Source organism: Psittacula echo (assembly GCF_963264785.1).
Source record: "Psittacula echo genome assembly, chromosome: 1".
In the NCBI taxonomy this organism is placed as follows: domain Eukaryota; kingdom Metazoa; phylum Chordata; class Aves; order Psittaciformes; family Psittacidae; genus Psittacula; species Psittacula echo.
This window is the reverse complement of record NC_137735.1, coordinates 72420983-72448605: the sequence shown is the minus strand read 5'-3', so window position 1 is coordinate 72448605 and position 27623 is coordinate 72420983. Positions and strand designations below refer to the sequence as shown.

Here is a 27623-nt window from a genome sequence, read left to right as displayed (position 1 = left end):
AGGTCTGATGCAGCCAACCTAGGTTTTTCAATACCAGCATTGCTTGCAAAAACTGCATACAAAATTGAGTGCATACACATGGAGAGCCATCTTTAACTGTTTACATAAAAATAGGAGTGATTTTTACCATTTTGAGGGTGATGTCCCTGCCCATGGCAGGGGGGTTGGAACTAGATGATCTTAAGGTCCTTTCCAACCCTAAATATTCTATGATTCTATGTTCTTTAAAAATCAAAATAGAAAACCATCTAACAAAATCACAGCAGTCCAACTATACTAAATATTTTAATCACAGTATTGAAGGAAATTACAGTATCTAGAAATCAAAGGAAAATTTAACTCCAAATTTAAGCACATTATAAATTTCATGCCTATAAACATAAATGTTTATTTTAAAGAGCTTATTTAAAGTTTTAGGGTAAAGCTATAAAAGAAAAAAAAAATCATCACTGGTTGATATAGAATCAATTTCCTTTTTATTGTCATTCTACAAATCCACTAGTTACTGAAATTTTAGTTTTACCTCAACCATCACTAATTAGAAGGGTTAACAGATACAGTAAACTGGCACTGAACAGACTCTGGCTGTAAATACAAATAATCATGAAATTGTGTCACGGCTATTTTCCTTGTTTTCCTTGATATACTTCAGGAATATAATTAATACTCCTCTTACCTCTAATTTCCAAAGAGCCCACATTTTATTGCTCATTATTGACAAACAGTGAATGGAAATTTTATTAACATCATTCAAATTTAAAACTACTTTGAACATTCAAATTTCAGAATGTTAATGAGTAATTATGTCACTGGATTTTGAGCAAACTGTCTTGTACTGAAAACTTATCTCCAGAGTAAATTTTGCTGTGATACTGACACTTTGCTCTTTTTAAACCAACAGTCAAATGTTGAATATTTCAGGAAACAGCTGAGACAAGTATTGCTAACTGGAAATTTGCTACCCTAACACTAATGATGCACAGTTCTAACAAACTTAAGAGGCTTTAACTGAAACCATTGTAACTATCACTATCAAGGCAGTTTACAGTACAAACAAGGCCCATGATATAGTAGCAGGTTAGAAAAAGCTATAGAACAGATAATTAATAATTTTTTAATTGCCTAGTTTATACCTCAGTTGTTTTTGTTGGTTCTCTAGTTCCACATTCTGTTGTGCTACCATTTGCAGAAGCTGTTGATTAATCTGCAAAATAAGGAGATACATGTAACATGTTCCTTACAGTACTGAAAATAGATGCTTAGAATTGTGACAGGGCACTTCTACACAATATAATACCATTCAAATAGCCAGCAAGGTCTATTTAAAACTGTGGCTCATCTCCAAGGTTTAGACAGAGTATTTTAGAAGGGCAAACACAGAAGTGATTTTACTTAATCCTCCCCATATTTTCGTAGCACAGAAACTTCCTGAGATGAGAATTGTAATATCCTTTGGATAGGACAAATGGATTACCTTTATGTTAACATCATCTGTTTCATCTCTTTCCATGAGTTCACATATTTTACTCTCTCTCCATATCATCTCTTCCCAATTTTATGATTTTAAGCATTTAGTGATTGTTTTTCTAGGTACCTACTACTGACGTCGTAACAGCAGATTAAACAGTCTGTAACTGCAAAACCCTCAGCAAAACTGCCTCAAAAGATTTTTTTTCAGACAGCTACCTCCCAATAACTCTAAAGAATCTATCTTTACAGAATAGTTAATTTTGAAATGACATAATATACAAGTTCCTCTCAGTGTTATTTTGCTTTTATTAACAGGACAACTGCTTGCAAGATACAGTTCTGTAGTAATCTGCAATATACTACACAACATTGGTAAGGGCTCAATTGGAATATTGTACTGTTTCCAGCACCACAGTTCAAGAATGATGACACAACTGGAATTTAAAGGTGAGCTATAAGAATGATTAGATATGTTGAAAAAAGCATCAAAGAACATTTAAAGACTTCACTGGCTTTGAACAGAATAGAGAAGTAGGGAAAGGGAAAAGATGGCAATAGAGAAGTTTCAATAATAGAGGCACCATGACAAAGAATGTAATAATCTTTCCTTCATACCCACGTTATTTCACACCAAAGAAATCTGGCTAATATTTTAACAAGAATATTTTAACAGGAGGTCACATCTGAGGAAAAAGGGTTCCAGTGATAAAGACAGAAGACAGTAGACTACCTATAGTAGGTCAGGATTTCACCTTGATTTTTTTACAGTATTAAAAGTTTTTGTTAATCCTGGGAAGTCCTAGGCTAAATCTTAAAGACTAAGGTGTCTCATAATCCAAGTATATGGATGAAGTACTGGTAGACGATTATTGCTCAGAAAAATCTTTGAAAAGGTTGACAACAGACACTGAAGCCAGAAGTGCCAAACAATCAGTAAACATATGGCAGAGAACAGCCTGTATAAAAGATGGTAATTCAATTTTTCCTTTGTGAAGATGGCTTTGGACATGTGTAACTGAAGTGTACTCACCACATACTCAAATTATGAGTGTAACCTGACTTCTTGAAGAAAGAGCTCACATAATATTAAGAGCTAACCTCTCAACCACGCTGACCAGGTGTTTGGAGTTAAGGAAAAAAAGAGCTGTTACTACTTGATTTTTGTCTCATCCCCAGAAAAGTCTGCAATTCTGAAAGGCACAATTTCTTTTTCAACAAGGTATATATGAAGGACTTTTTGCTTTTCTTTTATACTTTGAGGCTCTAGTAGAACCCCTCCCCATAATTTACTAGGTCATTTTTCAGAAGTTTTACTTACCAACTCTTTTTTCTCATTGGCTATGCGCAGTTGCTGAGTCAACCTCTGAGAACCAGTCAGCTGATCCTAAAAAGAGAATTCAGAGCTTGTTATAATCATTATCATCACAAAGAGTGTATAATTATAGTTTCATAGTCAACTGAAAACATTTCCCAAAAATGTATACACACCGCAGGAAACCCAATATGCCTTTGTAGATTTTAATTAGATTGCTTTTATGTGTTGACGTAGTAACTTGGATAATTAAGACATGCTACTGAAAGATGTATCCAAGTTTCACTCAGTTATAAATTGCCTCCTTCCAATACTCATACATACTTATTTCCAAAATATGAAAGTATAAGCAGTGCCTTTAAAGTGTCACATAGACTATGATGCTATTATAAGTATTTTTGCTAAATACAGTAGCAGACACACCCCTTAATTAAAAACGGCAAAAAAACCATGATTTCCAACCCTGCAATAAAAACCACATTTATATGCACATGACAATCTTGTGCACATATACATATATACACAGTAAGACTCCATGTCCTCTGCAAGTTCCTGCCCGTATATTTGAAATAAAGAATTTTCCAGTCATAACAGTGCATCTAGCTGATGAATCAGTGACCGCATCTAACCACGCACCTTTAGGTAACTATTATGGAAAATAACTAACAGTACTGGTAGGCACCTCCCTCCTTCAGTTTGACCACACACACCCCCATCACCTCTACAGTATAGAAAGATTCCAAAATTAACAAAAACAAATTAAAATTACTTTATGCTTTTGCATTTCAATCATGTGAATCCTTGTTTCAGTCAGGTATTCCTGGTACTTCTGCTGGAGTTGATCATGCTCCTGTACTACAGTCTGCCAAAGCTCTACTGCTTGCTCCTTTGCCTGTTACAGAACAATAGCTTGTATGAAATATTTAATTATAGCACATTTACCTTCATCTATCATTCTCTAAAGAGAGGTCTTAACCTCTATTTTTATTCTACTACAAAAATTTGAATTGAACAAAGTATTTCATTAATTTCCTGGTCTGGTTGACTTCCAGTTGAAGTCAACTATGTAAAAACCACAGACACAAATTAATTCTAAAAAACCTTACATTAATCTAGGAAAGAAGTTCCTTCAGGTCTCAGCTGATAGTACAAACACTTGTTTATTTAGCTACAGAACGTCAGAATGCCTCAAAAGAGTGTCAAGGAACTCTGAACAACTTAATTCTGAACCAATAAATAAATCACTGCCAAGTCACAACAAAAAAGTAAAACATTTGTACTGCTTTATCTCACACACCTGAGTTTCCAGTTTTAGTTGCTCTTGAAGGTTTTCCACTATATATTCATCTGCAAGAATATCAGTTCCTAGAGACACGAAAGGAAAGGCGTCCAGTTGCTTCTCAATAGCCTCTTTCAACTCTGCATGCAGCCTGAAATTCAAATAACTAAGTTCAGCAAAGTATTTCTTTAACAAGGATATTTTTAACAACTGAAGTACATTATACCTTCAATCTGTACCTACTGTTTACTTCTAAGTCATATTTAAATCTATTTTTATGTTCTACAAACACAATGGACAGTTTGAAATAGTTTAATCTAGTTCTTTTAGATACATAGTTAAATCTCCTAAACATGGTGCTGTAATCTATAGTAAGCACTTAAAGGCACAAACATTGAGCCACTGAGCTTGTATGAAATCTTCAACTGTTACGTAGGTTCAAAAGACTTCAAGGTCCTAGAGAAAAAGCTTTTCAAGGTTTAGAAATCAAGAAAAGCAGAAGTGCAGTTATTTACCTTTCATTTTCCCGAGTGACCTGTTCAAGCTTTTGTCTCATCTCTCTCATTTGTACCTAACATAAAAACATGCAAGAGTAAGCACTCATTCAGGTGACACAAACTTTGTTAATTCTTTAAGGAAATTCTCAGGATGCTACTTAAATTTAAGAGCTGCCAAGTCCTGTATATTCCAGGTCGTGTTATATCTAAAGCATTCAGAAGCTATTATGAGCATTAAACTTACCTTTAGGAGTTCTTATGGCTCTTACAGATTGATTCTTTATTAACTCAAGCTCTTTTAGAGATACAGTGGATAACTCTCATCTTTCATGCAGTAAATATTTGAGAAAACAGTTTAAAAATTAACTGAGGACAAACTTCAGTTACACGAGCCAAACGGACTGTTTTGTTAACTAGTGCAACAAAAACATAGTGCTTCTATTGCCTTCTGAAATCAGGCAAGCTTCAAGACTGTGTTTGCATAATACTTATGATAGACAAATTAAACAAATTCAGTGCATTAAATCAAAACTGGAGGATCTCTTCTGCATGTAGATCACAAGTAAAAACTGCTTTCTGGTTGCCACAGGTTTTAAATATTAAACGTATCATTACTTTGCTTTTCAGTGATCATATGAAGCATTAAAAAGTTTATTTTTTCTGTGGCTGAAAGGTGGACAGTCCCCCTCCATCAGAGTCTCCATGATAATCAACATTTAAAGAATTATTAGAATCTAAAAAATTATTAAGAATGAAGAAGGCTGGGTGCATCTACATTTGCAGGACTGAGCTGGACTGCACAGCCAAAATCAGACCTGTAAGGTAAGAGAGAAACAGTTGCCTCACCTGAATGTCACCTGGGAAAATACCTGCAACCACATCCGAACATGTAGAGACATAAACCATGTATGTTTTATTTTACAAAACTTCTCCAAACAGTAATCTGTGCAATTTGGACGATCTCCCAACCTTTTAATTGAAAGCTCTCCATTCATCCATTTTAAGCAGACTGTAATCCAGCAAGTTTGTGAAGTGTGGCGGAGGCAGACTTTCCTTTACTGACAAAAACTAATAGCCTAGACATCAATACTATAAAATACTAAGAATTTACAGTCTGAAATGTTAGGAACATCCATACCCAATAAAGCTGCTGCTGTTTCCTCATTTCTTCCAATTGTTCATTATACTCCTTCATCAGAGCTGACAAGCTAAAAAGTTGAAAAACATGCTAAGTTTCGTAAATACTGAAACATTGCTCTGATAATTAACTAGTTTTAAAGAATTCTTAATCTAAAGAACAGTCATTTTTCTTTATACCTAAGCTGGACATTCACCAGAATCAAATGAACAAATACACTTACTATTTTTAAAGTATGATCATCAACAGCATATTTCCTCTATAACAGAACTTAGAACATGTGACATTATAAATGAGCATTAAGACAGCATCCATATTTCATACATAGAATCCCAAATGATGGAAAAGTAGACTGCTACTGCTTTCACATACAACAGTAAAGCAGCCTGTAAGACAATGTAAAATAAGGTAGTTCCACTAATATCTTTTTTGTCTTCCTAGCATTTTTTTTTTAATTGACAGTAATTACCTGAAAATTTTGTATTAGTCTAAAGGGATAATACCTTAAAAGCTAACAAGAAAGGATAGGCTATTTTTATAACAGGAATGACAATAATTATTAAACGATTTACTAATAGGCAAAGTCTAGTTGAAGACTGTCAAATAAGCACTTTTAAAAACAGCCACCCGACCTCAACAGACAGCTGTTACCTAGATCAGTACAGTCCTAGCTGCACTTCTATTTATCATCTTACAATTTAGACTAGAGAATTCCCCCATTCATATCTCATCCTTTATTTTACAGATTGCAGAAGAAAAGTCATATATTTAGTTCACTGAATTAACAGAACAGTATCTAAAAGCAACTACTACAGGAACACTTTTACAGATCTACAGACGAGTTCAGAGCTGTGAATATATTCACATAAGACCAGGTTCACCTGGTTAAATTTTTAAAAGCGTGTGATGATTTCTTTAAGTACTTCGTAGTATTCCCACTTATCACTTGCAATCAGTTACCTTTCGTCCATCATCCTGGATCCTGACATGACACCACCACCAAGGGCATTTTTCTGTAATAGTATACTTTACATGTTAATAATCGCACATGATTGCATGTAGTTTTAAATTTTTATATGGACCCCAAAGCTGTTGTTTTGTCTGTACTGTACTAATACACAATATCCCACATGATCACTTTCAGGTTTATGCTCAAAAATACTTAAGTGGCCCAATTTGAAAAAAATCAACTTTTTCTTTGTTTCCTGGAGATGCTCTGATATAAAGCACAACTGGATCTGAGGAGGAATCATCTCACTCTTCAAAGAGCAATCAGAGGTTTGTGTAAGTGCTAAGTTCATTTCCATGCACCTCAGCATCAGCAAAGACTCATAAGCTAGCTTCTATTCAGACCTTCAGACAGGTTGATTGTACCCAGCATAAAAAGTTCTCTTAACAAGAGACCAATCTCTTAGAAAAAAACATTAAGTCTGTAAGAGTGAGTGTCTACTAAAGGAGAAATCATGTGTTCTCTCAAGGATATGTTCTCCTGCATATGACAAACTTTTAAAAATGCATTAAATACACCAGAATTTCACTGTTATGATAGTTTTATTCTATTATTTATGCTTGGAAGAACAACAAGCAGCTCTAGAGTTGTAGGACGGACCCAATGCAAGGCCAGCCACTCTGAAGCAGGCTGTGGTCTATGTATAGAAAGATGTCTGTTGCAAAACTTCATTATGAAAAAAAATATCTTACTACTTCCTTCCCCAAGTTCACGTACCTGGTCAGCAGTAGCTCTCAAAATCTCATCTATTTCATGTAGCATACTTAGCCTTTGATCTGAAAGATATCAAGTTTGAGAATAAGAGCTATAACATAGGACATTATCTACATAAACCTGTCAGCCAAAAATGTTTAACAGCGTAGTGCTTTGAAGGCACACAATGTGTCCCGACACGCCAAGTGTCAGGAGCGGGTGGGCAGCCCGAGATGCTGACCGCTGGCAGAGATCTCACCTGACTCTCCCCACTGTTGAGCTCAGTAGCCACGTTTCCCGTGGGAAACTTCACCCCTGCTCAACTAGCTCGAAGAAAGCCTGCTCGAAAAAACCCGGAGAAACACCAGTAATTTCGGCCGTTCAGCTCACCGGCGGATAAAGAAGACCAGAACCATTAAGAAGACGGAATCAATAACTTCCAGACAGCGAAGACACACTTCCCTCACCCACCAGTTCCCCCTTCTCGCGTTAAATAAAGCCACAGCTGCACCTAGGAGAGCCTCCACACACCTTCCCCTCAGCCCGGAGCAGCAACGGCGCCAGTACCGCCGTCTGAGAGGAAAACGACTCTGGGCACCAACCGGCACTAACGGCCCGCGCACGCCTCAGCAGTTGTTAACCCCGCCTCGAGCCGCGCTCACAGCTCGCCTAAAGGCCGAGCCCCCTCGAACTCCGCTCTCCGCGGCCGCTCCAGCCGCGATCAGCAATCACTCGCGGCGGAGGGGGGGGTAGCTGTGTGCGCGCGCACCCACGCATGCGCGCTGGAGCACTGTGGCGGCAGCTGGAGGAGGGCGAAGTGGCGGAGGGGGGAAGGAGGGGGGTGGGTGTCTGCGTGTGTAAGAAGTGCCTTGGTGAACGCATCTGAGGGACTTGGCGTTGAAGAAGGGCGCTCCGAGACCGAAGACACCTTGAAGCCCTATGGGAGCTCATGCCTGTGTCTAAAAGCGAAGTCTTAAATACGCTAAAAGCTACTGTCTCTACTCGGTTTCTGACTTTCCCCCTGTTATCTTGGAGGAATTAAGAAAAACACTAGGGTAATTACTTCCTACTTGTTCTTTTCCTTCTTACTAGTGTGGTTGGGATCTGGAATGGAAGACGTAAATCCGTTCGGTAGGGAGAGCTATGAAGTAGTGGCAGCGGCGAACAGCAGATTTTTCCTTGCTTGCTGAGGTCTGAGCATACCAGCTAGGTGTTCTGGGCACTGTGTAGCTTGAGGCCATGCAGTATGACTACAAAGTGGCTGAGAAAGTACTTGCTGTAAAGCTACTGAGCGTTTGCATGTCTTTATAGCGTATTAGCAACTGGTAGAGGTGTGATGTTAAAAGTAACGGAGGGTTGCCCCTCGTTGTTTTAATTTGCTTTTACACTATTTCTATGTATTGCTGTTTTTATTATAATTAAAAAGCATGCTAGTAACCAGCTTATCTAAGTCTGTGCAATGTAATAAAAGTTGCACTAAAGGCTATTAATGTGGAAAATTTTACATCTTCTGTCCTGTAAATTGAGCAACAGATGCTAATGAATGTTTTGCAGTTTCCCATAGTATTTGTTTGATTTTTTTTTTTTTGATTGTTTTAGATTCCATGCTCTTCTATTCAAGAGTAATAGGGGTTTACGGCAGCAGGCTAAATCTTCAGTATATTCATTTAGGCATACTGTGAATTGTCCCTGCAGGAGTTAGGGTTTTTTTTAACCAAAAAAAAGTCATCTATCGTACAGGTACAAATAGGGATGTATATGTGTGATGCATCTTGTGTCTTGTCTTCATTTTAGGCACTGCAGTTACAGTAGTGTCTAAAATAGTTTAGCAACTTACATTATTTCATTGTCTTTTTTTTGTCTTTTTTTTTTTTTTTTTTTTTTTTTTTCCCCTATTAAACTTGCTATGTCGTGACTTTTCCAGAGACAACCTTTCGAATCTTATGCCCAAAGGCAAGCTTCACGTTACTTCAGGAACGATAGCTAGTCATGTACTTCTCGTGGTTTAAGCTCAGCCAGTAACTCAGAACCATGTAGCCGCTTGTTCACTCCTGCCCCCTTTCTTCCCCCTGGCTTCCAGAGGGATGGGGAGGAGAATTGAAAGAATGTAACTCCCACGAGTTGAGATAAGAACAGTCCAGTAACTAAGGTATAGTACAAAACCACTACTGCTTCCACCAATAATAATGATAAGGGAAATAACAAGGGAAGAGAATACAACCGCTCACCACCTGCCAACCAGTACCCTGCCCAACCCAAGCAGTGATGTGACCCTTCTGGGTAACTGCCCCCAGTTTATATACTGGGCATGACGTGCTGTGGTATGGAATACCTCTTTGGTTAGTTTGGGTCAGGTGTCCTGTCCCTGCTTCCTCCCGGCTTCCCCTCCTCCCTGGCAGAGCATGAGACTCAGAAAGTCGTTAGTCAGAATAAACATTACTGAGCAGCAACTAAAAACATTGGTGTTATCAGTGCTGTTCCCAGGCCGAAAGTCAAAAACACAGCACTGCACCAGCTACTAAGAAGGAGAAAAATGACTGGTGTTGCAGAACCCAGGGCGCTTTCTATTTTAAGATCTTTCTAGCCTACTTTTATTAAAAAGCTACTAAAATCTGGTAGTCCTTTCAAATAGGTGTTTCAGGCATTTGCCTTGACCAGTGAAAGCCAATAGTTAAATATATTAGCACAAATTGAAACTGAATGATAGAAGGGAATGTTCACTTCTAAGTGCATGTTAATTTCATAATGTAATATAGAATGGGTTCATAACACTTCATGAATTTGTTTACATGCACCCATCTTGTCTTAAACTTTATTATTTTCAGGAAGTAATCCTCCTTATGAAATTCTGTTTTGTTTCTTTCCATGGTGAGTGCATAAGGCACATGTATTCAATTTACAGGAATTCTGTTCATTCAGAAAACACTAGGAAGGGCCTTACCATCTCTGGAGAGTTCATGCTTATGCTGCTCAGTGTTTGTAGCTTAAAAACACTAAAAGCACAGCTCTTGCCTACATTTTCTGTGGACTAACATTTTCTAAATCATTTTAAGGCGAAGTAGCCTATTGGGTATGTTTCAGCAGCTGTTTGTGTTGTGAAAGGGACTTGTTTTTTAACATATTGCTCTTTTAATTGGTGATATACATTGTAATTATTGCAGAAAGCTGTCACTGTATTTGCTTGGAATACCTAACTAATTATCTGTTTTTGTTTTAAACTGTGGTGATTTAGCTTTTCCTGTTTGATTTAGTATTAATACTGGACTGTGAGCCCTTTTCTACTGGCTTAAGAATGCTGTTAGGATGCTGTAAAGTGTCTTCCCGTGCTTTGTACAATGGCTGTTTTCTCTCAGGTTGTGCAGTCTAGCTTCCAGAAACTCACCTGCCACTTGAGTTGGAGCAAACATTAATGATGGTAAAGTGTTTCATAGTTTCTAGGGCTATTCCAGGTCTCTTGCATAAAGCACATCTGATGCTTGTCTGGCTTATGCAGTTAAAATGGTGATATAAGAATTTAATTAGTTTTCAGTTTATTTAAATGCAGCCTTGTCAAAGTGCTATTCCAGTATTTGACTTTCCTTTTTTACTGGACTTCCTAAGGTATCTAATGATTAAACCTATTGTTTCAAACTTTCTCTAATCTGTCAGTCTTCTTTGGTCACATCATTATCACAGTCATTTATTATTGTGAGTGTATCTACTTATGTCATTGGGCTTAGGTCAGTAAAATAGCTAGAAAGAGGGGAGATCTGGTGCTTTTCAGGATGACCCATCAGTGAAGAGAAGCTGGCTGGTATGTCTGTAGCAGAGTGTATGAGACAGTTAATTTGCAGTCATAAGAGCAAAGCTATGGCATATAGAGAAGTGTGATGCATGTAGTTACGTTCTGTCTCATGTGCTAGACATGTTGACAATACTTGCAAAATGTGATAAGCTACACTTACCTTTCTGTGAGTCCCAAGGAAGTAGGTAGTGAAGCAGAGATTAAATGATCCAATTTAGTGTTTCCCATTGTGGTTACAGCGTAAGTACTGAGCTAGCATCTTTCTGGTCACAGAACTTTATAATTCTCTGCTGGGCTATGTACTGCCAGTTCACTTCCTGTATGGCTAGATGTGTAAGGGATGAAAAAATAACCATCAATATGGAATGAACTCATAATACTAAAGAGGGGAGGAGTAAGGCTTCAGGGGCTTTAAAATTGTTTGGAAACTGGGCTCTACTGGTTCTTTTGTTTATTAAATAGATTAAGACTATTCATAAGGTTTGTATATTTCAAAGTGGCAACAGCTGTTGGAGTGCAGTATTCTCTGCTCTTGCTCCTCTGCAAGCATTCAATGTGCTTAACAATATGAGCTTGCACTTTGGCTTGAAATCCTTTAGTTTGGGTGGTTTGCAGTGACTGTGAAGGAAAGCTTTAGCTAACTGTTTCATTTGCTTGTATCTCATTCGTGAAAGGCCTTTCTCAATCTGTTTTTCTCATGACACCAAATCATCTAAGGTCCTGTAGTGGAGTCTGTGTTTTCTTGATAGATATTTTTTATGGCTTTGGAAGGTGTTTATTTAGGTACATACTTGAAATTACCTTTGGTAAGAGTCGGGGTGATTTGTTACCATGCAAGTATAAAAACCTATGAAAAGCATTCATGTAACTGCTTATTTAGTTGCTTTGAAAAGTTAAACTATTTCAGTTCTTTTAATATATAAAAACATGATTTGGTGATTGACTTTGTACAAAAGTGTGCTTTTTTTTTTTTCCTGGACAAGCAAACAGTGAAGTTGGTGCTGAAATGGAATCAAAGATTATCATTGACAGAACTTTCCTTTCTCATTTATGTAGTGTATGAAGATGGAATTTACAATTAAACACACATGGAATGGTTTACCTGTGAGCCGTGGGCCAGCAACAATTTGGCTGAAGTCAGACAATGTGGGACTGCTAATGGAAGTTAGTGCTCCCTTCTTTAATGACCCTCCAGCGCCACTTGGAGAGCCAGGGAAACCTTTTAGTAGACTGTGGGACTATGAGGGTAAGCATAACTGTTCTGCAGTTGTATCTAATTTGTGTAGACAGTGATATTCCTCTGTAGTTAATATGGATGGTCTTTATTTAAGAGTCTGTGATGGTTATTTTTTTTTAACTGATCTAATGGTTGTGAGTGTATGACATCTAGTTCAGTTTCTTTGGTCACAGTACTGCTTGTACTGAAATGTAAAGTAAAAACTTACTATTCTGTTGTATCCAGAAGAGTCCAGGAAAGAGTTTACTTGCAATCACTGCCTTATCCTTAAACAGCTCCTTAAGTAACTACAAGCCTCATGCTATATTCAGCTGAAAACTACCCCAAACTGTATAAACAGCAACACTCTTTTTTTAGGCAATGAAATGATTTTCATCACTAGCACTGCTGGCCATATGGTGAGTGGTTGTTTTATAGTAGTGCAACAATACAAATGACTGGGAAAAGAAGCAAATATGTTATGTCAGTCAGTGACTGGGAAGAAATGAAGTCCAATGAGCTGGATTGATTTCAAGAATGATGAGGCTGACTCTCCCTAGTCAAGGAAGAGTGCTTAGTCAAGTGCCTAATGTAGGCAATCGAAGTTAGTTTCTGAGTTACTGATATAATTTGTGGAATAACAGGGGCTTAACATATTTGAATATCAAAATAATTTTGTGGAGTATATGTATATATAAATGCAGTTGCAATTGGTAAGTAGAAGTGAAATCCTAAAGATGGGTTCTGCTTTTGCTTTAAGAAGTAGAGAATCTATGTCTATTTTAATTGGTTTTCCACAGTCTTATTTGAGGACTGGGGGAGTATGAAACAAAGAGATAGCAACTTATAAAATATGATTCAAGACTGTTCCCAAATGGAATGGGGAATATTCTTATAGTAATGCTGTTTTCTTTGTTGCTTCCTGTCAATTCTGTCACTTTCACCTGCTTTGAATAATGCAAAAATTTGTTTCTGGCTGTTCTCTACTTCCTAATTATTGAACTATTCTGATTAAAGCCCTACTGAAAGAGTGTTAGCACCTCTCTGATATGATTATACTAAGTAGGCTTATGTAAAAACAAAATAATCATAATTCTAACTGAAGCTTTCTAATAATGTCATTGATGTTGAGAAACACCATTATAATTCTCCTTTGTGTTCCTGAAAGGTGGTTCAACATGGCTTTCCGGTACGCCTGGAACAGTAATCACTTGTCTCAGTGCTTTCTTAACTATTTCTCTTTTTTTTTTTTTTTTTTTTTTTTTTTTTTAATCCTCAGGCTACCAGCAAACACAAGACTTCTGCACTTAAGTACCCTTCCTGGAGTGCCTGTGCCTGCCATATTATTGATTAGGATCAGTCTATCTTGGTCAGCTTTGTTCACAGCAAGCATACTGGATGAAATAGCTGTGTGGTGATGCTTTTCTTATTTTTATGGAGAGCTAATATAGTTAGTAGGCCATATTTTTCTGCAACATCGAGATGAGTGTTTTGAAAGTTGAAAGTGGTAAAGTAAATAGATTACTACAGTGCTTTTTAAACCACTTTATGATGATAAGCATTAGAAATAAAAACTCTTGAAGTTACAGTTATGGCTCAGCATTTCAAATAGTTAGGAAGCTGTCAGTAGCATGTACACAGCTAGTCAAGATCTGGCATGATACAGGCCGAAAATCATGAAACTAGAATTGTTTTAGGGGGATAATGAAAGTCTCAGGGTGTTACAAAATAGTTAATGTAAAATACTGTCAGTGTGTTTTGGTGTTTTTTGTTTTTTGGGTTTTTTTTAGTTGTAGAAGCATTTTTCCTGAATGACAGAACTGGACAATATTTAGAAGTTGAAGTTTGTCCATAAGTACAGCACTCTGAAACTTACATATGTTATTTGCATTTTGAGTTCTAATGCTTGTAAGGTATGTGTATGAGGAAGACTGCAAATTGTTCCAGTATGGGGAGTGTACGTATTTGTGGCAGAACAGTGCACTAATAATTGTGCAACTGGCATAATTTGAAGAAAACGGTGCTCTGATTTTTTTGACAGCCATAGACAGCACGTGTTGCTGCTGCTTTCTGGCCTGAGTATGGAAAGTAAGTGGTCAAGTACATTCATAATGTACAGAAAACCTAGTTACGTTTAGGTACCTGTTGCCCGATTAGAAGATGGCATTATCTCTGTTTATTTTTCCTGTCTTTAACAGGAAGAACTTTCTTTAGAGTTTGAGGTGACCAGAATGAAAACCAAATGGGAGGGTAAAGTTCATCTTCCTCAGAATTATTTTCCACCATGCATTAACAGGTTCAATACATTTGCAATTCATGGCTCAGGAGAAGAAAGCAAATATGAAGCACTTTATCCGGTACCTCAGTATGAACTACAGGAAGGACAGAAACCAGATTTGTAAGCATAAAATTAGCTTTTCTGTAATATATTTACACTATTTCTGGAATACTCAAAGAAAGCTAATCTGGCTTTCTTTGAGTGCTGCTATTATTTTAATTATACTGCTTAGCCACGGATCCATTGGCACTGTGCTTTCTATAAAGCACTGTGGCAGATAGCTGTAATAAGTTCTTGATTTCTGTATTATCATCCCTTAGATGCATAGGAAATGATGCATTCAACACTGTGGGCATCTGTTTTATCACCTTTCTCAATTAAATCATAGAAAGCTTGTTCTGCTTTTTCCTTTCCTCCGCACCTCCTGAAATGTGATTTAATGTTCATTTTACCAGATACACTTCCAGGAGACCTCTTTTGCTTCTTTTGCTTCTCCCCTACTGTTCTAAACAACCTTACCTCTACAGATGGCTCCATATTGGGGAAAAATTTTAAAAGGCAGACTAAATTGAAAAGTATAATAAAAGGATATCCAGTATCAATAGAAAAACTAGGATATCTTGATTTTTAAACTGTGCTTTAGGCTGATTTATTTTCTTCAACTGTAAGGCTGAGATGGTTTGATAAGAGCTGGTACTTCTGGGTATTTTGTATAAATGAGCTTTAGTGGGTATATTATAGTTCTTATGCAAACTTGTTACTTAACATACATTGGCAGCCAGGTAAGGTAAATTTTAGATAACTTGCCCTTTTTGTCTTTATTTAAGATAAATTTTGCTTCTGCAACTGTTTATTTTAAAAATTTTAAGCTGTTGCTAATAAATTCCCTTTCTTAGTGTTTCGTAAGAAATAAATACTATTTATTTTTCTGTGGTAAACTGGCTGTAATATTTTCCTATTCTTTCTATAGCACCCCTTTCAAAAAAACCCTTAACTTTTCAGACATTGATAGAAGATGCAATTATGTGAAGAGGTTACTCCTTGCTACTTTCATTGCTCTTAGTTTGTCTTTACTTTTAGAAATCTCTTCCAAATAAGAGAATTCCATTTACCTTTTAAAATGGTGAGTTTAGTGTCGGATGTTCCGTCTACTCGTCTACTTTTTGTCAGTTGATTAAGTATTAATTAGCAATTGGCTTCAGTGTCTTCATTCTATTGTTTCTGTGTGATAGCTTAAAGGAGAAAGTTTTAGCAAGAACTGATCCATAATGCTTAAAAGAAAATAAAACTTTTAGAGGAAAAAATGTTCTCTAGCTTCCTTATCCAGACTTCCTCTTTTTCTGTAAGGAAGGAATATCCCTGTGATACCACTTTTCAAATGGTCAGGAGTTGTAGATTTTTATTCTATTGGAGTGCAGGTGAGTCATAAAGCAGGATATTACTGTGCACTTGCTCTGACTGCAGTTCCAGGCAATATGAACTAAGGGAATTTAAAAGGTGAGCGCTTTAACTTCACTTTATGCTGTGTAATGCTTGTTTGTAGCTGAGAATTTTGCCCTGTGTTTTTCTGGGATGAGATTTTCAGAAACATGGTAGTGTGTTTTATTTATAAACTTAAGTTTTGGAAAATGAACACATGAAATGCTGGTTACGTTTCTGTCCAGGAAAACCTGAAAATAGAGATGAGTTAAACCTGTGGAGGATATTGTATCTTACTAAGACACATACTACAAGAATTACAGCTTTTTTTATTTTGCTTTTCTTTGCAGTCATTGCCTGGAATTTTTTTGAAGATTTGAACCTGAAAGGACTAATGGGAGAAGATTGGAAGCAGCCTGAATCAGATATTTGGAAATCTCTCAATAATTAAATGGATTGAGGCATAATATTTTATGGCATTAAGGTTGGATGAAGCTGTATGGAAGCAACTTCATTCTGAGCAGTCTGTAAATATCAGATTCCTAAGGCATTTCTTGACATCAAAATCATTGATCAGTCTTAAAATCAACTGCAAAGTATCTGAATGTACATACTATGCAACAGCTGTGCTTCAGTTCATGTAGGTATGGAGTTTTTCATATGTGCTCCTACCAATGAAGGGGAGAAGTGCTAAAATGAAGTGCTAAAATTACAGCTGTGGTTTTGAGAGAGCTCTAGCCTGAGAGGGCCAATATCTGCCTTGGAATCCTTCAGTTTCTTGCAGTTAGTCCATTTCTGCTGTATTTTCTTGTTTGTTTGTCATTCTGTTGAATGAGTCTTACATGTCTAAATTATTTTTTTTTTTTTTGATTGCAATCAGGAGGAAGAATACCTCCTCTTGGAACAGAAAAGAATATTGCTATCATGGCATTTGTGGCCCAGTACTTGCATTGCAAAGTGCTATGGAGGTATTGCACTACCCTGTCTTACACCTTCCTCTACAAGTTTTTCCTTGCACGGTATTGAAAGGGAACTTAATCTGTGTTAGTTTACTATCAGACTTCTCTTCTTCAAATTCAATGTGGAATTTCTAGTGATATTTAGGTATGGACAGTAGATCTACAAAAGATTTTATATACTCCAGGAAAAATTTCTGGGACAAATAATGTTTAAAAACCTTTTGATGTACCTACAAAAGCTCATTTGTTCCAAGATGGTGTCACATCACCTTAAGGATTCAGCTCAGACATAGGCGAATTCTGTATGCATGCCAACTGATGTTAGAAATACTCTAATTTTAAATGCTTACTTTTTCTATGTACAGGCATGAATATTTTTAACAGTAGTGAATACTGTTAGATGGCAACATCTAATTGTAAATTCTCACAATTTACAAGTGATAATGTCATTTTTTTTGTCTAGCATGGTACATGATTCTTGACTGTGGCTGCTAACTTGATCCTATATAAATTAACTTAGGAAGTGGGAAGCTTGCCCACTAACCAGATCTTACATCTGAAAAATAGGTGATTTTAAAATCTATCTTGTTTGGTTTATTTCAGAATGAGGAGTCAGACCAAGACATGGTCCTCAGTCCCCTACTAGAGAGAGGACTTCCTACATCTTGTTGAAATGTCGTCATCACAGGCTAAAAGGTCATGTTCTCTAGTTTTGTGAGGTTTGTTTTGGGACTCTGGGAGAATACAGCTCAGTTATAACTGAGGGAGTATTTTTCAGAAATTACACCCTGAGGATGTGGTGTTGGGTCGCATCCTCTTGTGTTGCAATTTCTTCTGAACAATTTAAAATCCTATAGCTTCCTAGAAGGGACTGATGTTCTTGCAGTCTGATATCCCACTCAAAGCAGGGCTATTGTTGAAGATAGATGAGATCACTCGGGGGCTTGTTGAGTTTTGAATAACTCCAAAAAATGGAGCTTCAGATGCTCTGTGTAGCCTGTTTCAATACTTACTCTGTTATGAAAACTTGCCTAATAACCATTTCCCATGTTGCAATGTCTGCCCATTGCTGTTGGTCCTTTTGGTATGTCCAAGAAGAGTGCATTTTTTTTTTTTTTTTTTTTTTAACGTTAACTCATAAGTGGTTCTAAAAATCCATGTAGCTTTAAATATCAAAACACCTGTGAAATTCTGCACAAGACTGCACTCTCCAAGTAATATTACTAAAAGGATTCTCTGTTCTATTATGAGCTTGTATACAGTAATAGCTATAGTCATGTTTGTGTCATCTCTAAATTTAAGTCTACCTTTTATTTTTTGTCTGAGAAAATGGGAATATACTTGCCTTCATGAAAAACATCTCTGTGTGATTAATATCTGAGAATGTTCCTTCAGAGTTTTTGTTTGGCTTTAGATTCCTTATTTGTACTTTCAGTTTTATAGAGGTATACTTTCAAATTTAAGGATATTGGGCTTTTTTGGATGCAGACTTTGGCATGTCAGTGCACTCGTGCATCTAATTGTTTTTGCTCTCTCTTAATTAGACACTATAGATTTCTTGATATAAAGTGCCATCTGTTGAAAATTATAAGTATTGTACATTCAATTGTTTGGCTTCTTTTCTACCTACAATCTTCTAAAGGCTGCCATCAGTCTGAAATACTGAATAATCCAAAAATATTTATTAAAACCATCTTCTAGACACCAACATCTCAAAGATGCTTTTGAAATTTTGGTTAAAAGCAAAAAAACCCCAAAACAAACCGGTTGTCAAACTTTTAGTCTTTGTTTTCAACGGTTTGTTAAAAAAAGTGTATACAAAGGGTCAAAATGAGTTTACTCCTTTTTTTTTTTTTTTTTCCACAAAGATGTTTTTCACATGATGAATAATGTTTTGTACATAAAGGACAGTAAATCAAATCATTTATTCAGAGCCTTGATCTCATATTCATTCCCACTTCAAACTGACTACTTCAGATTTGACTTTGGCTGCAAGTTGTAAACTTTGAGGGTAGTAGATTACTTTCCCTAAATAAGTATTTTAAAGCAAAATAATTGTCTCTGCAGTACAAAATTTAATGTTGGATGCTTCTGAAAATGGGAATTATCATATAGACTTTATTCAAGGCACATGGTACTCCACTTGTTGGAGTCACTTGTATGATTTTAAGCCTTAACAACCTGAACTGTAAGTGCTGGCTTTCATCAGAAGGTTTCCATATACGTTCATGGAGTGCAGAGCTGGAATTTATACACTGACTTGTTTCTGAAGTTTTAAGTTGAAGGAATTCCTTGATAGAAAGTTACTGTAGGAGACAGTCTCTACATGAGTCACAGGTTAGATGGAAGCATGGTGTTTCAGCACATAGTAGTGAATTCATTGCTCGTCAATGAATATCACAATGCTTGCCAGCATCACTCAAAGCTCCTAGGACTTTGTATGGATGGGTATCAGTGTTCGTTGAGATGACTAGCTAGTTGATGGTTTTCTTGCTCTGATCTGCTTTAAACTGGACCTTGTTTTACGCTGTGGAGTCCAGTTGTAGCCTGCCTTTCCTGAATTTCTTCTTTTTGGCATGAGGAAAAGACAGAACAGACTGTTCTGCATGAGTTCCATCTAAGTATGTGTTCATTAATTATTAATCTCGGTATAGAAGGAACATCATTCAATCCAGTCTAGCTAATGTATGTGTGTATATACATGCGTACATATGTAGGCATTCAGTATTGTGCTGGTTTTGTATGTCAAACATGTATCAAGAATAATACAGATAAATTTGCTAAATTGTCCCACTAGATACCCTTTATGTGGGATACAAATTTGATAAAATGCAGGGCTGCATGATAGAAAGCAGGCAGTCTATCCACAAATCCATTTCATTTTGTAATGGATTTAAACACTTCAACTCTGTAGGCACTTCTTATCCATTGCTCTCTTAAAAAAAAAAAAAAAAAAAAAAATCAACCTGTCTCAAATATTTCCTGTGGATAATATTTGGTGTTATACTGGTTGTATCATGTGATGTATTAAGTCAAAGATGCAGGAGGAATTTTATTACTTAGGAAATGGGAGAATACTTACTGGGAGTGCACAGTATTTTTTTCTCCAGGCTGTAGATAACGGTAAGTGTGACATTTTCAGATGTGAAAAATCAATGTTGTGTCAATTTTTAATTATTTTACTGTATTTAGCCAGAATTCCTAAGGAAGTGAGGCTGTTGGCTTATCACTACCTTCCTGCCTTTCTGGCAGTCTTGTCATCACCTTTCTCCCACTGCTACAACAATTTTTATGTCCATTAGCCGATTTCAGCTGAATTGGGGGAACATACAGCCCCAAAAGATAGTGGTTTCTTGCAAAATCTGTGAATGTGAACAGCTGGAGGCATATAAGGTGCTGTCACAGCTTAGATTTCATAGACCTGTGTCCTAGTGTTGTCTTGAGGTAAGAAGCTTACGAGACAGTGTATGGATGCAATTTTTTTTTTTTTTTTTTTTAATTTTTAATTTTTTTTGAAACTTGAGGGAATAATTCCCCTGTTCTTGTCTTTTTTCAGAAGAAGATTCCACATAAAGGATAATGGATGGAGTTTCCCCAGGTTTAATGCCAGAGTTAGTTTAAAACAAGAACATAATGTCAACTTGTCATTGCCTCTGAAAATACAGTTTTGGTTTAATAAATTTCCTATTTCTGTTCTGTTGTGACTAAGGAGAAGCAGAATACAAGCTTGAAAATACTTCCGTTACTTAATTCCTGTTGAGATAATGAATATATTGCTGTTACATAGTGCTCAAAAGTGGTTTGCAGAAACGTTTAATTAGTTCTTATGTTCTGCTACAACCATCCCTCTGTCCATAGAGCAATAGAATTACCTGTCTTAGTTCACACTATTGTTGTATTTGATTTACTAAATTTAATGAAATACTGAGCAGCTTTGATGTCATTTTCCCCCCTCTCTCCCTCCCTGCCATTCTTCTTAGTAAATACTTGAGCAGTTGAGGCCGAATGCAGCTTTGGATGGTTGCAGCCTTTTACCTACAAGATGATCAGGCTGAATAACCTGAATGTGTGTGTGTGCATAATCAAATAAAGAAAGCCAAACCTGAGCTTCATGAAAGGAAAGTATACCTATGAAGAGAACTTAGAATTGTTGAAACAATTTTATCTTGTGCTTTTTTTTTCAGCTTCTTACGCTAGTATGTTTATTGCTTGTGAAATTAAACATGAACACCAAAATTCTACAGAAACACAATTCTATTCCCAGTCCTTATAATATCGGCGAATCTTACAGAGTTGGTGTTTGAAAACACCTTGTGACTGTACTTCCAAAGACCTTGTTTTTTAAGCTTCTTGCCACTAGGTGGAAGAAGAAGGTTATCAAAACTGTGCCTTGGTGCTATCAGCCTAGTTATCCTTCACCAGATCCATTCCTTCTTACTATATGCTTGATTTTAGAAAAAGGTGTTTCAGTGAAGCTGATGATGGCTTAATTTTTTTTGAGACGCCTTTATTAAAAGAAACACTATGCCAAGCTGTGTAGATATAGTTCTAAGTTTTCTTTTCCTACAGTAGTATTTCTGTAATTTTGAGACAAAATTAGCAGAAGATAAATTCCGTGAGGTGTCAGTCTATAATATAAAAGTGTTATGATATGCAAACTTTCAAAAAAGGCTGTATTAATTCTGAAGGATTTTTTGGTGTGGGGTGGTTTGTTTGTTTTGTTTTGTTTTTTTATTTTGGTTTTTTTTTTTTTTTTTCCTTTATTTAAATTTAGCCTGGTTTGTAAGAGATGGTGCACCCCTCCAGGATGAGGCTCAACTGATGTGAACACTTTGGAATGAGGATTAGAGAAGAATGTGAAACAGTGTGAAAACTGTAGCTTAAGAGGGAAAGAAAATTGCTGTTCTTCAATACAAAAATATAACTGAAAAGTTTTATTTAAAGATAACTTGAGTGGTATAGTGTCTTCCTGGCACAAGTGATTTGTGTCTTAAATGCACAATGGAGCAACTTAGGCTGTCAGGTTTATCATGGTAGGTGATAAAAATCTAACACTGCATGAAATGACACTGCACAGTGGGTTTTTTTTATGCAAAAACTGTGAAAAGGAGTGAAATTTTGCTGATATCTTTGTATACTTTTAAATATTTTAATATTTTTCTCCAATATGCCATATTAGATGTTAGAGCCAGTAAGATCTAACTTTATGCTGGATTATGTGTTTTGTTAGCTATGACTGGCATAGCTACTGTATTATCTGTTCTAGTTAACTTGTTAGAAATGCAAGTCAGTTAATATTTGTACTGCCCAGCAATATGATACAGTACTGGTGAATAAGTACTGTGTTGCTTACTGTTTCATTTTCCCAGGCTGAGATGTTTTCTGCCTCTAAAAGCCACAAAACAGAATGTTTGTTTTATTTTGGATTCTGACCATGTAACATATTTTCAAAATATGAACAGCACAGTGCATAGTTTGCTGCACATAAAATGTAACAGTATTCTTTCACGCTGCTAGAGCCAGCTCTGAAGTGGACTTCATTGCATTTAATTTTGGTACATTTATAGTAATGCTATTCAAGTTTGATAGTTAACCTGCATTTACTTTATTGGTGATTGCTTCCTTTTGCTTTCAGTGAGTGCTTCAGTTTACTACAGTGTCTCTGAGCAGCAAAAGTACTGGCAAGTGCTTTAAGCCTGATTATAGAACCCTTATTTATACTGGTTGTATAAACAGCTATACACAGGCTCGTACAAATGGTCCCAGTGAGATCACTGCAACAGTTAACATAAAGTGTATCGTAATTATGCCTTTTTCCATCTACTTGTCTATTTGTTGAAATTAGTAACAGTATTATCAGGAGAATTCAATTTTAGAAGCTAGATCTAGCCAAGCATACTGCTTGGCACTGCTTGTTTTCTTTAATCTGGTTTAAACCAAGCAAAAGCCTTAGCTACAGGGTCTGTGGGGGGTTTAAAGTGATGGTTCAGGAGGCAGTGTTTGTATCTGCACTAGCTATGAACGTACCAAAATATGTTCATGATTCATTTTCAGAAATAGTAGACTACCATGGAGTATATGTAAATATCCTCAGATAGCTACGTAGTTTATGTGTAAATACAAAAGTATTGTTACATGTGTGGTAAACCTGAACTAAATTGTGTTAAGCTATGCACTGAAATAAAATCTAGATTGCTGTGGCTTCACTGCTGTATTCAAACCAACCTAGCTAGACTAGTTCAGTGGCTTTCTTCAAATATGCAACAGATTGCTGGGCAGTGGAGGGGAGGGCAGGGGAGAAAGCGATTTTCAGATGTCATCTTCTTAAAATACTGAACTTCCCTCCATATATATATTTTTTTTTTTTTTCTGATTTAATCTTGTCTTTCATTTCATGAGTTCATTCTGTTGAAGTAAGTCACTGCAGTCAGTGAAGTTTATAGCTTGTTGCTAGTAGTAGCTGTCACAAAATTATTCATCTCTAATTCTAAGCAGTGTAATTGATTCCGTTCTTACTGCTGAGTTTGCTTCCATCAGCAAATTAAACATTTTGGAAACTGGCACTTTTTCTCAGTGCTTTATGTCTTCCACAAGTTATGGTATTTATATTTAATTGTGCCTGGCACTTTAAATAATTTTCTTGTTTTAAAATTGCATATTACTTTTGTAAATGTTAATAGGGTGGTCTGTAACCTTTTATGCTAGTTTCTACTTCCAACCTTTTTTTAATTTCAGCAATGTACTTAGCTGTTTCAGAGAAAGGTAGTTAATTTCAGAAGACAAAAATGTGAGCTTGTACCTCCTTAAATTCTTATGACTTCTAGAATGAAATCTTGAGACTGGGTGAGATGTCCATACTGTTGTCACGAGGAGTCTTTTGTAATCCCTCTGAAACAACTTTCAAGAACTTCAAAAGAACTTTTTCAGCTTGGCAGGTGAACGTTTTCTGAACATTCTGCTGGGAGTGGGAATGCACTGTTGGCAGATAGAATTGCAACGCTTTAACTCATTCAAAGTTTGAGTGGTCATTATGACTCCTAGTGACAAGTTATATGATGGGGAATGCTCCTCTATGAGCATCTACTTGCTAGACTAGGGCTGTCTTCAGCCTGGAAGAGGAAGTTTGAAGATGTGGTAGAGGGCTGCAAATTGCTATATAGAGTTTGGATGGATAAAATTGTAAAAAGAAGCTGGATAGGGGTTGTCTTGGATGTACCATCATTCAAAGCTAGTGTGTGCCATGGTCAGAGTAGAGAAAGGTACTTTTAATAACGTTGTATTGCCACTGTGTTTGAGAATTTTCTGTGGACTTGGTGGGAGTCTGGAAAAGGTACTAGGAAGAAGGATAAAGTGGAGGTTTTTAAGTATATAAAATCAGGTTAAAGAAACCCCTTCAGCTGAAGGTAATAGGAGGTTGGGAGTGTACTAGAATAAAGGTAAGCTTTCTGTATTTCCTGTTCTTACTCTAGGAATAACTACTATAGCTTAAAGTGTTGGCAAGTGCAAGGCACTTAGTTCCTTTGTAGGAAAGGGAATTTTTTGTATACTAAAAGTTCCTTCAGGCATGAGTCAGTTTCCAAATGTTGCTTCTCTGAGGTGTCAAGACTTCAACATTCAGGATTGGAAAAGAGTATCTGAGCTAATGAGAAATGGAAATATTTTTTTTTCTTTTTTTTTTTCCTTGTTATTTTTGCACCTGCTTAGTTAGTTTTAATAGAGAAATAAATTGACTGCTTTCCATCTTAGTTAATCTGTGGATTTGATGCTCGGGTAAGGCTCTCCAGATTAATTAGCAGGCATAGTACACCATACAGGGAAAAGTAATCACATTCTGCATGTGTTAGTATCACAGTGCCAAGTCTTTATTTTCATCCTCCTGAGCCTAAAATGCCTGAAGTTCTTAAAATGATGATAGCATTGCTTATAAGATGTATAATATATCTGTTAAAATGGGGACCATTGCATAGATTACATAACAAGCATTGACTGTATTCACCCAATTTTGTGTTCACTGTAATGTGATACATGGAATTTCCCTCTTTGGTTATTAACGCCTTCCCCCTCCATGATTCTTAAACGTATTCTGAAAGCCCTCTGTACTTTTCAACAATGAATGGGTTTTTTTTTCTGCTGAAATCCATTAGCAAGACCAGAGTAACCTCCTTAAAGCAGAACTTGGTCCAAAGATTTGTGCAGCTCTCTCCTTTTTGATTCCCTTGTGTATCAACATTTACAGTTCAAAGCATTGGTTTAGCCATTACAGCACTTAAAAATTAGATTTTAGTCAGAGGAATTGTCTGGTCTGTTTAAATTTCATGAAACATCTTTGGTGTTTTGTTTTCTGTGTTTGTGTTCACTCATGGAAAGATGATTTAATGGAAAAAAAAAAAGTCCTAATTGAAAATCATAATGATTCTTTCAAACTATTAAATATACTGCTCCTAAAAGCAGGCATTTATAGGTACAAGTTAATGGCTAGTTTATTAGGACTACAAATAGTTTAGTTTTCTCAGGAGCTGTAATGTAACGAATTATGGTCATAAGAACTGGATTGTTTAAAATAAATTCAGGGTATTGTACAAGAGGGGTTTTCTGTTTTTCAGTAGGCCACCTAATGGGAGCTTCCTAGCATTGCTTTCACATTTTTTGGCACTTGCAGTCTTTTCTAACTTAGTTGTGATGTTCCCTAAGCCATGTCTGGAATAGAATTAATTGTGGATGGTTGTGTGTCTTTCAGCATCTAATTAGAACATACTAATTACAAGCTGTTTTGTGAAGCCTAGTTGCCGTTGAATTTGTGTTCCATGTTCCCTAAACCCTTCTGTCTGCATTATAAATCACTTAAGATTCTTAGGTCTTACTAGAAAAGTGACAGTTAAGGAGCTTGTAATTGCTGTCAGACTCTGATTGAGCTGTCAGTCAGCTGTTTCTCATAAATGGAAACACTAGGGATATGTTTAGTTTTTATTTTTTGTGGTGAAAAGGTTAGCTGTTTGCTTACACATACATTGTCAGCTTTCAGTAAGGTTTATGAGCTTGCATTTGACATCTTAGGAGTTTTTTTGAAACTCCTAAGATGTCAAATGCATTTGCCAAATGCATTGTCATCAATACAATGGTGTTACTTTACGATGGCATTACTTTAATATCTAGTGGTTAAAAGTTGGCAGAATATGAAGTGGGGTGTGGTCTGAAAGGCTGGGTGTTAGGAGACATTGTGCACTAGAAGAGCTGTATCTTTTTAAGAAATAAATGATGCTGCCTGTTACTCACTCTGGCATATTGATATTTATGATTTAGATATATCAGGCCATAAGTTGCAGTGAGGGATACTGTAGAGCACAGAATGTCCATTTGGAATCAGTCACTCTTGAGTGCAAGTTAATTTGAAAACTGAAACCAAAAAACTCATACCAAAGTTCACCCAGGGTGAGGGAGGGCATGTGTTGTAAGATGGGGTGAGGTTATAATTTCAAATGTCCATTCTGGCTTTGTTAAATCAACTCTGTTGGTCAAAAAAAACTTTCTGCTGGAATTATCTTGCTATAATGATTTGCATATTGATATTTAAGGTATAAAAGCATCTGTAGTCTGAATCAAATTTGGGCTGAATTCTGAAATTTGCTGAGCAGCATTTGCAAGTTTGTGATTAGCAAGCAGTCCAATCTAGTATTCTAGCATTTGTGGATACTTCCCCTGGGACAGGATCAGCCCTTGACAGTTACAGAGCCATGCTGTTAAATAAAACCACAAACATACAAATTGTATGCACCTATTTCCATTATTAACCAAGAATCTTTCGTCACATGCTGATTGCAGTTTCTCAGAATGTAGTTTCTTACAGTTTAGTTTTCTGTGCCCTCTGCGCCTTACTGTCCTTTGTCTATCCTAAACAGAAGACTGTTTGCTCCTGAAGCTAAGCTGATGGGTAGTTTACTTGATATGCTGGGTACATTAATCAGCTGATTGACTAGCAACTGCTTATTAAATAAAGTGCGAATGACTAAATTGTACCCCTGTTCGCTTCATAAGGGATGTAACAGGAGCATCCTTCTCGCTCTTCACTTTCTCACCACAAAAATTTTAAAAGCTTATTAACTGTTAACGCATTACACCTCCCCTACCTCCCCCCCACCCCCTCACCCCCCTTTTAGATGAGGTTGTTCCATGGATTCAAAAGTAATTAGAACAGGACAGATACACAAGTAGTGCAACTACTTAAGCTTAATTTCTGAAAAATGAGGCAGAAGTTCATATAGCTGCCAAAAGAGGAAGCCATTGCAAAACCTGCATGGTTAAAATGCCTTTAGTAGTTTTGTTAATAGGAATTTATATAACTTCATTCACTGCAGCTTTGAGTAAAGTAGAGTTAAAGCTTAATTTCTGTAATGGGCATTGCACTGGTTATGAGGTTGTTGGTTGCTGAACATTCACTTAATATTTGTATATAGAATTCTTTACCAGTTATATGCAGTATGATGAACAATTAATAAAATGAATGCAAACATCTGGTCTTTAAATTTTTTTCCCTGTTCAGTAATTAACTTCTGATGGAGCAAAAAAGTTAGC

At 36.5% G+C, this 27623-nt stretch overlaps 2 protein-coding genes across 7 annotated transcripts in view; one reads left to right on the top strand and one right to left on the bottom strand.

Moving 5' to 3' along the window:
* SCLT1 (sodium channel and clathrin linker 1) overlaps positions 1-8062 on the bottom strand; it is a 32769-nt gene extending 24707 nt beyond the window's left edge. For 4 of the 6 annotated variants that reach the window (XM_080614139.1, XM_080614141.1, XM_080614142.1 and 1 more), the window contains exons 1-10: positions 7930-8062; positions 7658-7737; positions 7423-7481; positions 6657-6709; positions 5697-5766; positions 4577-4632; positions 4080-4212; positions 3552-3674; positions 2789-2854; positions 1134-1204 (exon numbers count right to left, since the gene is read on the bottom strand). In XM_080614139.1, coding sequence (XP_080470265.1) covers positions 1134-1204; positions 2789-2854; positions 3552-3674; positions 4080-4212; positions 4577-4632; positions 5697-5766; positions 6657-6709; positions 7423-7467 — 617 coding nt within the window. In that variant the 5' untranslated portion in view covers positions 7468-7481; positions 7658-7737; positions 7930-8062. The remainder of the gene's footprint in view (positions 1-1133; positions 1205-2788; positions 2855-3551; positions 3675-4079; positions 4213-4576; positions 4633-5696; positions 5767-6656; positions 6710-7422; positions 7482-7657; positions 7738-7929) is intronic. The other 2 variants (XM_080614144.1, XM_080614140.1) reach the window with 2 other exon arrangements.
* A 3738-nt stretch (positions 8063-11800) lies between these two features.
* On the top strand, positions 11801-25831 carry LOC308231777 (UPF0462 protein C4orf33). Its single transcript, XM_080637515.1, is given in 9 exon segments — positions 11801-12428; positions 14189-14249; positions 14440-14475; positions 14477-14486; positions 14597-14796; positions 16446-16458; positions 16460-16739; positions 16976-17063; positions 17658-25831. Coding segments are annotated over 7 exon segments (594 nt in total). The 5' UTR covers positions 11801-12241; the 3' UTR covers positions 16547-16739; positions 16976-17063; positions 17658-25831.
* Positions 25832-27623: the final 1792 nt, after the last annotated feature.